The sequence below is a fragment of the Galleria mellonella genome, unplaced genomic scaffold (genome assembly GCF_026898425.1).
Source record: "Galleria mellonella isolate WM207_F2 unplaced genomic scaffold, CSIRO_AGI_GalMel_v1 utg38, whole genome shotgun sequence".
Classification (NCBI taxonomy): Eukaryota; Metazoa; Arthropoda; class Insecta; order Lepidoptera; family Pyralidae; genus Galleria; species Galleria mellonella.
Window position 1 is genome coordinate 685,863 of NW_026442090.1, and position 13,439 is coordinate 699,301.

At 37.8% G+C, this 13,439-nt stretch overlaps 2 protein-coding genes across 3 annotated transcripts in view; one reads left to right on the plus strand and one right to left on the minus strand.

Annotated features, from left to right (window-relative positions):
- LOC113523075 (E3 ubiquitin-protein ligase RNF167) overlaps positions 1-8,618 on the plus strand; it is a 36,498-nt gene extending 27,880 nt beyond the window's left edge. For both annotated transcript variants that reach the window (XM_052897943.1, XM_052897945.1), the window contains 4 exons: positions 534-736; positions 1,955-2,073; positions 3,465-3,705; positions 4,334-8,618. In XM_052897943.1, the coding sequence (XP_052753903.1) occupies positions 534-736; positions 1,955-2,073; positions 3,465-3,705; positions 4,334-4,426 (656 nt within the window). In that variant the 3' untranslated portion in view covers positions 4,427-8,618. The remainder of the gene's footprint in view (positions 1-533; positions 737-1,954; positions 2,074-3,464; positions 3,706-4,333) is intronic.
- The window catches only part of LOC113523076 (PAX3- and PAX7-binding protein 1), a 34,452-nt gene continuing 29,621 nt past the window's right edge, over positions 8,609-13,439 (minus strand). The window contains exons 12-16 of the mRNA XM_052897942.1: positions 13,209-13,387; positions 12,511-12,742; positions 11,448-11,581; positions 9,987-10,192; positions 8,609-9,024 (exon numbers count right to left, since the gene is read on the minus strand). Coding sequence (XP_052753902.1) covers positions 9,013-9,024; positions 9,987-10,192; positions 11,448-11,581; positions 12,511-12,742; positions 13,209-13,387 — 763 coding nt within the window. The 3' untranslated portion in view covers positions 8,609-9,012. The remainder of the gene's footprint in view (positions 9,025-9,986; positions 10,193-11,447; positions 11,582-12,510; positions 12,743-13,208; positions 13,388-13,439) is intronic.

The following is a 13,439-nucleotide window of genomic DNA, read 5'->3' on the forward strand; positions in this document are numbered from 1 at the left end:
ATGTTGTTAAAATTGTACCCTTTACTTATTATCCACTAATATAAAGTTTTTAGCCGTGTGGTCCTGGCATAGAATAGGCCATCCCTTTTTTACCCGTGGGTGTCGTAAGAGGCGACTAAGGAGAGCGAGGGATGTGCAGCAGCGTCCCTCTTAAGACATCTCTAAAGCCTAACTGCGGTTGCCAATCCGCCTGCCAAGCGTGGCAACTAGTGGCAAAACTTCTCAAGGGAAGGCTTATGTTCAGCAGTGGACAGTAAAAGACTGATATGATAAGGTTCATTATCGACTAATATAAAATAAAAGATTTTGTTTCACAAAACAAAAAGAGATCAACTTAAATTGTTGCAAAACCAGTTATTTTTATTTAAAAACCAAACTGCTGAAGCATTTTTGTAAGCATAGTCCCCCCCCCCCCCCTCCCCCTCTAATAGTCTCCCCCTTAAATACGCCTATACCAAGCGGACGACTTTTAAGTCTCTCTCTGGTGATTTTTCAAAGTGAGTGCATTCTGAGGTGTGTGGTGGTGCCCGCAGCGTACCACGCCAAGTGCGTGGACCCGTGGCTGACGCAGAACAGGCGCGTGTGTCCCGTGTGCAAGCGGCGCGTGCTGGCCGCCGGCGAGAGGCCGCGCGGCCGCCGCGGCCGGGCCGCCCCCCGCGCGGACACCTCCGACCGCTCCGACTCCGACTCCAGCGACACCGAGCCGCTCATCGCCGACTCGCCGCCCGCCACGCAGGTCTGTCCATCCACAATAACACCATATACTCTTTTAACTTCTTTTATTGGCTTATGGGGTCATCTAAGCCTTTGCACGTGGAGGGAAGGGGTTGTTAGTAATGGAGTTTAATGAACCCATTGCTAGCAATATACGCTATCAAGTCGACCTCCACGCGGATCCCCCTGGAATTTGTCGTGGTTAATTCTAGTGGAATTCGTCACGATGGGCTAACTGATCTGCCTTTTCATTCTCACCAATCACCTCTCACTGGTGCTCAGCCAGCGTATTCCGATAGCGCAGGCGGGGTTACCATACCATTATCACCCACAAAAAAAACCTATATTTGTATGTGTAACTTAGTACCCCTTCTGTCTTTTATTAAATATGGATTGAAAGAAAAGCTAACGGCCCACCTGATGATAAATGGTAACCGTCACCTAACCACTAACAATACCTAGATATTACAGAATATACCATAATACCCATGGTACATCATACATGTTTATTCGAATAAGCAATTTATGTAGTCCAAATCAGTGTTTCTCAAACTTTGTCAGGGCGTGACCCCTTTAGTATATTAAAATAATTTGCAACCCCCTACCCTACGCGGTTCCTAATAATTGTTATTTACTTAAACACGGTGAAATCAAAGATGTTGTATTAGTCAAAGAACATTCGTGCTTAGTTAACAACGTGATAGCATGCATGCAAATATATATTTTATTACATTATAAATGTCAAATCTGCACATTTTTATTTATATTCATATTTAGTTATCGGTTAAATACAATAAATAAATAATGTATTATATGTATTAATTATATTATTATATATATCACATCTCCCATATTTAGAACAAACAAAATTTTCCATCGTGCCTCCCACCAAACTGTTTATAATTACTCCTCTCCATCCAAAGGTTGCCTGGAAGAGATCGCTCTTAGCGATAAGGTCGCCCATTGTTTTCTCATTGTGATTATTTCTTGTAATTGTTTATATTTATAATAAGTTTACTATTGTAATCTTTTGGAGGAAACAATAAAGAGTATCTATCAATCTATCTATCTAATACATAACGAAGTAGCTTAAACAGACATCGATTACTTTGCGAAACTGTTGTTTTTTTACGGCTTTACGACCTTCTGCGACCCCTTTGTAGAAGTTTGGGGACCCCCTAGGGGGTCGTGATTCACACTTTGGAAAACACTGGTCTAAATAATGTGTCTTTTGTACCAGGGTGGTACGTTCGAGCCGCAGCGCGAGAACCCGTTCGTGCGCGCGGCGCGGCTCATGGGCCGGCTGCGGCGCGGCCGCCAGCCGCCGCCGGACCAAGCGGCGGACAACCCCGAGGAACAGTATGTAGTCTATATGTATTACACAACAAAAAAGCAATGTCTCACACAAATGTTTCACGACGTACACAAAACTTAGTTAATTCAAGTATAAACTCACAAAACATGGTTGTTTTTTGGGTCTATTTCTAATGTATATCTCTTATCTTTATTCCCGTGTTTACCTTATATATTTATCACTGTTTTATATATTATTCTTATATATTTATACATTACATCTCTTGCACGCATGTGTCCGTGAGTTACGTATTTAGGGCCTACTTTGCACAAACACTGCAACATTCATTTGTTTTTTATATGTATTTCTTTTTATTCTAAATTAAAAAAAAATATATGGTAAATTAATTATTAGATTTATTAGTTGACTCTTTAAAAATCAAGGAATCTAGAGCAGCGTTGTTTAAACGATTGTCTTGACGTCTATGCAGCAACGAAATATATTTTTAATGTACAATGTAATCCAACACGTGTAAAATTTGATATTTTAATATACAACACACTTAAAACAGTTTCATTATCTTAGTCACCAGAGGGAGACTTTGTACAAAAGTCGATTGCTTCGGCACCTCTGTCACATTCGTGTTTGTACCGTGAAGCAGTTGTGTTTGCATGGCTGTGTTTCAGTTTGAAGGGTGGGATATGGCGTGAATTTACTGGGTACAGAGGAATAACACCTGAGTCCTCAGGAATGGCAACGCATGGGGGGTGTCTTGGGCGAAACAGTATACTCTGTTATGTTCATGGTACTGCTCATGTCTATAGACGACGGTTAACACTTTCCATCAGGTGGGCCGTCAGCTTGTTTGCCATTCTAAGTTGAATAAAAAAAAAACTCTTGTGTAGCACTGGTCGTATGAAAATAATGCCAACCAACAGGAGTAGATGACGTAAATCGTCCGCTGAGTTTAGTATATCACATAAGTAAACGTAGAGTGACCTCGACGATCTTCCGTCTATCGAATAGTCTCCTGGTGCGAGCACTCCGCAAATTTATAGGGTTACGTGGGTACTTTTATCGAAAAATCAGGCCCTCTAGACAAGTGGCAAGCGAATTCGTCGATGGAATCGACATCACTAGCGAGTCCGTGAGACAGAATGAGATAGCAACATCGGGTGACTCTCTCTCTCTTTCTTTCTCTCTCTCTTTCTTTCTCTCTCTCTTTCTTTCTCTCTCTCTTTCTTTCTCTCTCTCTTTCTTTCTCTCTCTCTCTCTTTCTCTCTCTCTCTCTTTCTCTCTCTCTTTCTCCCTCTCTCTCTCTTTGTGTGTCTCTTTCTCACTGTATCTTTCTTTCTTTCTCTCTTTCTGGGGGAAGCTTATGTCCAGCAGTGGACGGATAATGTTTGAAATGATGATGATGATGATATTGAAGCGATGCGTTTCGCTTGTCCCGCAGCGGCGACGCAGCGGACGACACGGAGCGGCTGCTGCCGGCCACGCTGGCGGCGGAGGCCGAGCGCGAGCCGCGCCGCCGCGCGCCGCGCGAGCGCCGCCGCCGCGCACGCTCCGCTCACTCCGCGCCCGCCGCCGCCGCCGCCGCCGCCGCCGCCGCCGCCGCCGCCGCCGCGCCGCCGCCGCCGCGCCGCCGCTGCAGCCCGAACGACACTCCATCAACTCGGAGGACCGCGGCGAGATCGGTACGTGCGCGCGCACTGAAGCGGTTTATAATGCTAGTACGCAATTAGCTAACTCGGCAAACGTTTTTATCATCTACCGCCACCTATCGGCTCCATTTTCTCTTATCGGAATAAAAAGTATTCTATCTTTCAAATTGGAGCAATCAATCATCATCGTATCAACCGTGTACTGATGAACGTAGATTTCCCCCTAATGCTAATGGCTGCATGCCACACTTAACATGTGGATTGGCAACAATTACAATATTTCATTCAAATCGGTGTTTGTATTTCATTCAAATTTCAAAACGTGAACAAACACCATTATACATATTTTTTTATATTTAAAATAAATAACTATATTTCTTTGTGGGATAGTCAAAGATTACTTCAATAAATACCCATCTGAAATTTTAACTGGAGTTTAATTTTCCTATTATTTTGAAAGAATAACACAGAGAATTTGAAACCTGCGGTTTTTTCTAATACTCGATCATACTTTGTTTTCTTTCCTAACAATTCTGCAGTATATTTTAAATAATATATAACTAAATCCATTCATTTTTCGCCAATCGTTATCCCAATTTTGTCTATTAATATTGTATTTACTTTCAAAGTTGATACTAAAGTTTCTCCGTGTGTCCGTCAGGTGTGGCGGCGCTACCGGCGCAGCACCACGTGGCCTTATGAACGCACGGCCGTGCGCCGCCCGCGACCGCTCGCAGCAAGCTTCACGCCATAGTCTAGACTACCGGCTCAGGCTTCAATGACAACTTTACATTGGACAATTAATAAGTAGAAACATTTCTATTAATAAACCAAAGTGTAATAAGTTTCCGCTGTTTATATTGTTTGGTTAAAAACTAGTTATAGCTTTACTCTCGTTATCAACCGACCGGCAACTGTCTCACTTCACCCAATTGAATATTTGTTCAACACTTCATCAGAGTTAAGAGACGCGAGCGTTTATTGAAGACGCGGGGTCTTTTCTGAACTGTCATTATGTCATGTTTGATAATTCCATCTGTGTAGAAATATATACCATAGTATAGTTTAATTTAAAAAAATATAAACCAACATGAGACATTTGGGCGAGAAAATTGGAGGTCTGCTATCAAATGAAATTTCGGACTCAATTTCGTACTTTCGTTCATACCAAAATATTACCCATAAAATGGAGCTTAACATATCGTTTAAAAGTTTAAACAACGGATATTTTAACATTTTTAATAATTTTAAACTGCGTTTGTTATGTAATTTTAATATTAAATTATTGTTTCGTTCAGCCCCGAAATTTCAAATTTTTGTAGTAGACTTTCAGTATTGCCATTTGGAAAACTAAATTAAATAAAATCGCAAGTACATAATAAAAGTATTTAGGATATGTAATAATTTGTTCTAAATCATTTTGGACTGCAAATTTGAATATATTTGTAAATTTTATCGTATGATTTGATATAATAAAAAGTTATGTCGCATAATTAAAACAGTATTTCTATTATTAAAAAAATAAATTTCACCAAAGAGAACATACTGTTTGACTTATATGAAAACTGTTGTCTATGGCATTTTATTGAAGGACCCCTATTTCTGTCGACTATTATTAGTTTAAAATGTTTAAATGATAATCTTGTACGTACTATTAGACATTAGATTTATGTGGGTACTAGCTTTTGCCCGCGACTTCGTCCGCATGACCAGGATAAAAACCTATGTCCTTCTCCATGCCATATGGTACGTCTTTACCAAATTTTATAACAATCAAATAAACTCACTATAAAATATGAAATTTTATAATATTAACAAGAATGAAATTGAAAATAGATTCGGAAAGAGAATTGGAATGAATTAAAATTATATTGTGTCGCTATACGGAGCTTCCGATTTGTAAATTGTATATGACAATTAAAAAAAGGCTAATATTAAAAATTTACGTAAGATTTTGCATTTTCATCAGATTATGCAGTTATGTTTGAAATTTAATGAAGTGAGGAATTATTTTGCTCATAATTATTTTAATCCTGTCTCGAAATAATTTATATTATAGAAAATTGTAACCAAAGTAGATGCAAGTAATAATCAAAGTAATTATCTATTTTGTTGTAAAAGCCTATGTTTTAAATTAAAAATACATATGTCATTAATTATTTTTTACGTTGTAATTTTAATGGGGCGTAAACAAGTAGCAAATGACGGGTAGGGGGTTACTCCAATCGCTCGCAAGCAACTGTAAGCACAATCACTCGCGTCTCGTCGATCGTCTTTTGCCTTTTCCCCACAGCTGTACATTTGCGGTGTTTACTGTGCATCAATATGAAATGCCTTAAAAATCTTTTGCTACTTGTCACAAGCAAATAATACGTTCGTATTTTAATAATGCGACATCTTAAAAGCAGTTTTATCAGTACCTTATTTATATTTAAGTTCATGATATAACTTTATAATACTTGCTCTCACTGTTGATCAATTTTATTGTAATTTTTTTTACTCCAACCACTCAGTTCTTTCAAAGGATTAATCGTCAAATAGAACGGAATTAACTTACCCGTTCTAGTATATATCTCTTGATATCGTTCAATGATGCAGTATAGATAAAAAAAAACTTTGTACTAGAAATGGGTAATATATTATCTATATATTTTAGTTAAAATATTTATATACTGATCTAATGACGAATATGTCAAAAATCTGTTATCCAAAAAATAATAATGGATAACAGACTTTTAACATATTCGAAAATAGATATCCGACCGACGTGGGCGATGACCTTTTTTCCGCCGTCAGTGTCCAGAGTAAACCTTTGTACAGATCCTACGAAGGAACTGAGAGTGTGGCATTTTTTATCTGTATAATAAAGCATAATATATTGATTATAAATATTCACATAAATATTTATTCATTGGGTAATTTTAGTTGCGGTTGATAAAGTAAGCGGTTGTGAGACGCGACCGCAGTGTTTCAGTAGTGGGCTTACTGCGTATTAATACTGTATATACGAATAGATGTAACTGGTATTTTAAAGGTGACTATTATAGGGAGGATAGATGTGAAAATACTAATTGACAGACTAGTTTAATGTGTTGATAATCTCGTTGTATAGGCACAGAGGAGCTACGTACAGAACGCACGGTTTTTAATCAAATAACCGATAGCCAAATAAATGTAATAGAATTGTGACGTCCTCAGTATTTGTCTTATTTATAGGTGACGGTTTACAGATTAATTATTGATTAAAATGTGCATTCTGTACGTTATTGCTCTGAGATATATATAGGTTAGAATAAAAAAGTTTCATACAATGTTCTCTCCAAATATACTATAAATTTTTGGACCTCAGGAGCTGAGCAGACGATGTACAATGCCAGCATTCGCATTATTTGTATATCCCGCGACGATGCCTTTGAAATCATATGCATTAGCCAACATTGGAGAAAAGACTTGAGCACAACTTGGGATTACATTCATTCATTTCAAACTAAACTTTCCAAGTTACCTGCTGTGTCCAGATATTCTGTTTATTCATTGTCTGAAGGTCGATTAGTTCGTTCTAAAAACCGTAGTGTTACTCAGATGACAAAAACCAGTAAATTATTTTTCGGTACTGGCAACATGTAGTGTTTTTTAAAAATACAAAAATTCAATCTGTATTTTTTAAACTTCAGTCAATAATATATATGTTTAAATATGTAACTGACGTGTATAATTTTTTAGTAAGATTTGATGTATGTTTAGTTTGCGGGGAGCAATTTTAAATTTTCTGTAATGACGGTCGTGGTGAGAGGAATGTTAGTGTAAAATCAAGTAAATTTTTCAGTCTAAATATAATGAAACCTACGTCAAAATCGGTCCATCATCAAAAATTTTACAACACAACACATGTAAATGAAGCAAGACATTGCGTAAGAGTATGTACCCCTTAGTATTTTTAATACAACTAACATAAATATTAAGTATGTAAACCACAAAAACATGAGTTAACTTTGATTATATCATTTTGTATATTATTTATAGACTTAGAAACATGTATATATAAAACAGATTAATAGATTTACCTACATGTTTTTCATTTTCGGGAACGCATTGATAAAGAGTTATTGTGAATAGAGAATTGACATATTTTGTTGATCCTTTAAACCGGATTAACTGGGTGTTACTTAAGAGTAAATACGCACTGAAAAATTGTATCGAGCGAATTTTCGCATATTCTCTGCGTAAGATTTGGAACTTGTATGAAGTTTTACGTATTGTATTTTCTACACACGTGAAAATAATCTATACTTGACACTTATCCATACATAACTATGTGAAAAAAAGTCCCAGTGCGTATTAACCCTGATAAAAATAGAGGAAGTTTTTTTCTGTTGCTTAGATAAACTCACTCGTATAGAATGCGTTCTCCTTTTGATGCCATATTTATACTAAAAGCATAATAAATGTTAATTTAATAATATTGGAACGAATTCATAGTGTTATCAGTTAACCGAGCCGGTTTTTGATCTAAGGTCTTGGTGTTGTTTTTTAATCTGTCCTGTAGGCAGGCAAAGATAGACAATACAGCTTATTAAGCTGTGACTATAGTAAGAAAATATTGCTCTCTCGCTCGCCTATAAAGCACTTATTACACGATCATAGATTAAGCTCAATTTTGTTTTGAATATAACCAGAGGAATTAGAAATTTTATTGTATCATTGTAGAATTGGTGACAATGGGTAATCTTAACTACAATATGCACAAGTCTTAGCTCAGGAACGGACTCGATTGTATTGGACCTCTTAGTTTTATTACTAATCATTGTGACTACATCCGAGTCGAAACTTTTCTGATTGTATATATCTGATAGTTCTCTTATATCACTTAAGTTTTTGGCTTCGGGAAAAAATGTGTCAAGCGACACTTAGTTATAAAAATCAAAACAATAAAAAATATGACACTATTTCACTTGTTTTATTATCAAAAAGCCATCCATCCATTATTATATATTCTCACTGGACTTCTTTTTTACAGAATGGTATCAAATAAGTTTTATAACGTCGATTATTTTTATCATTTTAAACGAAAACTTATATTTTTAAATACATAGTATGGATCAGCCTAAAAAAATCTTTATCATTAAATTACGTTCACAATTGGCCAAGATATCGCATGGCGTAAAACTTTTTGAAATAGCTTAATAATAAATTCGTGATTGTAAATGACAATGGTAGAACAGTGACGTTGTATATTTAGGAGGGATTAAGTCTAATTAATATACAGTATTTTCATTGGAAGTCCAGTCTACGTTGTGTCATTCTAACGCGCGGGCTTCTGCTATCAGATTTCTGGCCTGTTCAAGAGCTTTCCTGCAAATAAAAGAACACAACAACATTGTAAGTATCGACTTAGAAGAAATATATTCTTGTAAATTACATAAATAATACATTTATATTTTTTTTTATACAACTTAGAATGGCAAACAAAATATTGTAACAAGGGTGAACTTATCTCTGACAGAGATCTCTTTCAGCCAACACAATACAATGAGAGAGCATATAGTTAGCGGGCAGCTAAAATGCACGAGTACTGTACAAACAAAATCAATACTAATTTATTCATAATTCACAGAATTTATCGGTTTTAATGAAACAAAAACCTATAGAATTAAAAAAAAAACTTTCTGAGTACCAGTCACCGTAAATGGATAACGTTGTTATCCATTTTTATCTCATAAAAAAGTAAATGATGTATATACACGTCTTAGATTATATAGATAGATTTGTCTCCATACAAATGTTTCGCTAAAAATAAGTCAACTTTTTGTCAACTCTGTGAATAGGGTTACTATAATGCACGTATTTATTACTCAATATACGACAGAAATTATATTGTATGGTTAAATTAACAAAAAAAAAAAAACAAAATCGATAAAAAAAAAATTACGACGTTATTTGAAAGAACAAAATTAGTAGTGCATAATGGTTCGTGATGATTTATATGAGTATAGACAGAAAATAGGTTTTTATTTTTAATTATTGAAAATAATCGTCATTTTAATTAATATCATGTATATCAATTTGTAAGCAACATATACATATGTATATTTATATTATAATAGAAAAAAAATTGTTTAATTCTTATTTCAAAAACTAATCTGGGAAAGTTTTAATCCAATAACTGGCAACACTGGAAAAACAACCATACCTCATATTAGCAGATTAAATTTGGGACACGTTTTTAAGACTCGATGCTTCGTCTACATCATCTAAGATAAATACAACGATATAAGCATACGTGATCGCATAGAGGGCGCACGGCGGATACTCACAGGTGCATGGGGTTGTCGGTGTGCAGGTGCTGCAGCACGAGGTGCGCCAGCGCGGCCAGGCGGGCGAGCGCGCGGTCCCGCAGCGCGCCGGCGCGGGGCAGCGACGCCGCCAGCGCGGCCGCCGCGCCCGCCGCCGCCACCGCGCCCGCCGCCGCCGCCCGCCGCCGCCGCCGCCGCCGCCGCGCCCGCCGCGCAGCACACCGTCTCTGCAACACGCACTTCGTCAACATACCACGCTCCTCAGACTTTTTACTTCAATGTGTACTGACCACAAACAGACGTGATGATCTACTTATTGTGAGGAAACGTCTTCAATCAGCGATTCGGGCAAAAATATTATATTTCTTGGCCGACACCTTGTATAGTATATTACTGCAGCGGCCAGCAACTGAGGCATTGATGGACGAACGTGCAAATGTGGGCCGAGGCGTAGCCGAGGCACACATACGTGAGTCCATCAATGCCTAGTTGTGGCCAAGGCTTGTATAGTACTTTTCTCAAACAATGCGCGGAATTCAAAAACACAATTTTACTTTTTAAGTTCAATGACGAATAAATAAACGAATAACAATAATAATGTTTCACGCGCCATAATGTTCCTTTGTTTTTTTTTTCAATAAACAGCTTTATATTTGCAAGCCAGTTCGAAATTTAAATAAAACCTTTTATTAGTTACCTCCTTGGTCGCCATGTTTCAAAGTAAAAGGTCATTTCATTTTTAAATAACAGGACAGATATATCTGGCCTGGATAATTTATTTGGCCGCAAAACACGACAGATATGGATTTTCAGACAACTTTTGCCGGCCGCTGCCGCATGTATCTGGCCAGTACGGCAATTTTGATTTATCTCGAAGAAGATTGTTAAAATAACGCTCACATTTCCAAGCATATTTGAGAAAAATATTTTTACTCATACATTTTTAATTATTCGGATGTTGGAGGGGTGTGTTATGTTATCATAAACAATCTATATAATCGACATTATATTATAAAGAATACGATTAAGAGTTTTCATACTTAAGTAAAATAACAGAGTACTTTCCATCGAATTCCAAAAACAAACATTTTTCAATATTTCTCTGTAACATTTTTTTTTTTTCTAATTATATATCATATTTTAATTTCGAAATCTGCCTATAATAGTGCGTAACCAATTATGTGCCCTTAGATCAAGTAATCACTTGTGTATCTGTTAGTGAAAATCAAGCGTCTCCTGCCAAATATTTTGTCCACCTAAAAAGATTACGTAACAAAATTAAATTAGGACAACTCCTACTTAGCTTTCAACCAAAGACAGGTAACACCACTACTCTCTAGTAACAACAATCCTACATCCTAAATCTCTGTGCTCCTACTCTGTACACTAAACATATATAGATTACCTACCATAAATTATGAGAGAAGTGCTCTAATAAGGAACTAAATTTAAAAATGGAATCCAATACAAAGTGTTACTCACCAATGAGCGAGAGCACGAGTGCGTCGGCGCGAAGAATAGCAGGCGGCGCGGCCAGCGCCAGCGAGCCGCGCAGCAGCCGCACGGCGCCGCCCGCGCAGCGCCGCCAGAACACGCCGCCCGCGCCCTCCATCGCCCTGCGCACGCGCACACGCATACAGCGACCAGTCGCATCACATTCATACCACACACATTTATACCTCAGCTAAAGACATATCCATAACAAACGTGTATTGTCAGAAATCATCGATAACAAAACAAAAACATACAAATAAGTTTTCAAACATAATATCTTTGTAGTCGCCTGCGCGTGACAGGAGAATTCGTATTTCAAAATTATATTCTTTTTTTTTTATTTTCTTCGTTTGTAAAAAAAGGTAGGGTGCGTTGAAGCGGTTAGGATTAACAGTATGTTTTGTTGGAAAACTTATTCTGAGTTTGCTTTTTGAAAACTACATATACATGATATTTTTAACATCGGAATTTTCATAATTAAACCAAGCTCCCTAGACAGATAACAAACGAATCCATCGATAGAATCGTTACTGAAAGCGAGCCCATTAGTTGGAATGAAACACCCGACTTTGCTATCTCATTCTACCTCACAAATTCGCTATCAATGTCGATTCTATCGATAAATTTACTTGCCGCTTGTCTAGAGGACCAATTCTTCCAAATCTCCCATTATAGACATAAAATGTAACTAAAACTTTTGTACCAGTATACTATGCAGTAAATCAACTTTATTATATATTTATTTACAACATTAATATTCTTGATATTTTGTAGTACTGTACAAGTGTACATTTGCGTATGTATTTTCCTGGTGTACCACAAAAAATACGACCAATACGTCATAAAGACACTCGTTATTACGATCGAGTTATAGATGTAGACAGATAAACAATTTAATTAATTACTACATAATAAGAGTATTAACAAAAAAAAAAATACAAACCATAAATACATATATACACATTAAAATAACCACAATAGAATGTAAGCATGTGTGCAGTACAAGAACACAAGATAGTCGTAGGTCAATAAGGATGTATGTTATACTAACTGCGGCGGCAGCGTGGGCAGGAAGACGTCCGCGTTGAGCGTGGCTTGGAGGCGCGCGCGCACGGCGGCGGCGAGGCGGCGCAGCGGCGGCGCGGCGCCGGCGGTCGGCGCGGTAGGCGCGGTCGGCGCGGTCGGCGCGGGCGGCGCGGGCAGCGCGGCGGCGCGCAGCAGCAGCTGCCGCAGCCGCACGCACGCGCGCACGCACACCGGGTCCCACGCATGCTCCACCAGCTCTGCGGACAACAGCACAATTACAACTATCAGATTATCCTATGTGAGAAAGACTCTGTTTTCCGCACTTAGCCTCTCATTTGGGCCGTTGTGCGTTCAGATTATCCTAATCCAATGCTAAAACAGAATACAATAATTTGCACTTCACGCTACTGTATTTCAGTTGTATTGTTTATATGTCATTATCTATTGTTATGTTTTTGATGCAATAGTTAAATAAATAAATTGCTAAATAAGCAATTAATATCTTATTTGGTTCTTAACATTGAGGCTTCTTTCCACTTTGATGATTTTCTACTGTGATGCAACTGTCTGTTTTATTAGCGTGTGCAAAAAGTAAATAAGGTTTGCTTTGGTCCTTCGAGTCGGATACAAATTTTTTGTATAGCACTTAAAATGACAAACGTGCTGGCAGCCTACCTAACAGAAACTACTAAGTCCCTAATATCGCAATAAGATTTTACTTACCTGTGAGCTTGGGCAGCACTAGTTTGTTAATAATGGTGGGCACGAGGTAGAGATCGGGGTCCTCCCGCACGGAGGTCTCTGTCACTGTAGGCGCCTCCCCATCTGCCTCGTCGTCGTCATCAGACTGCTCCGAGTCGCTCGACAATCGCTCGGACCGGACGCCGTACATCATCAGGCATCTGACAATAATACATGACAGTTACCTTAGCGACAGTGTAAAAAAAAAAATGC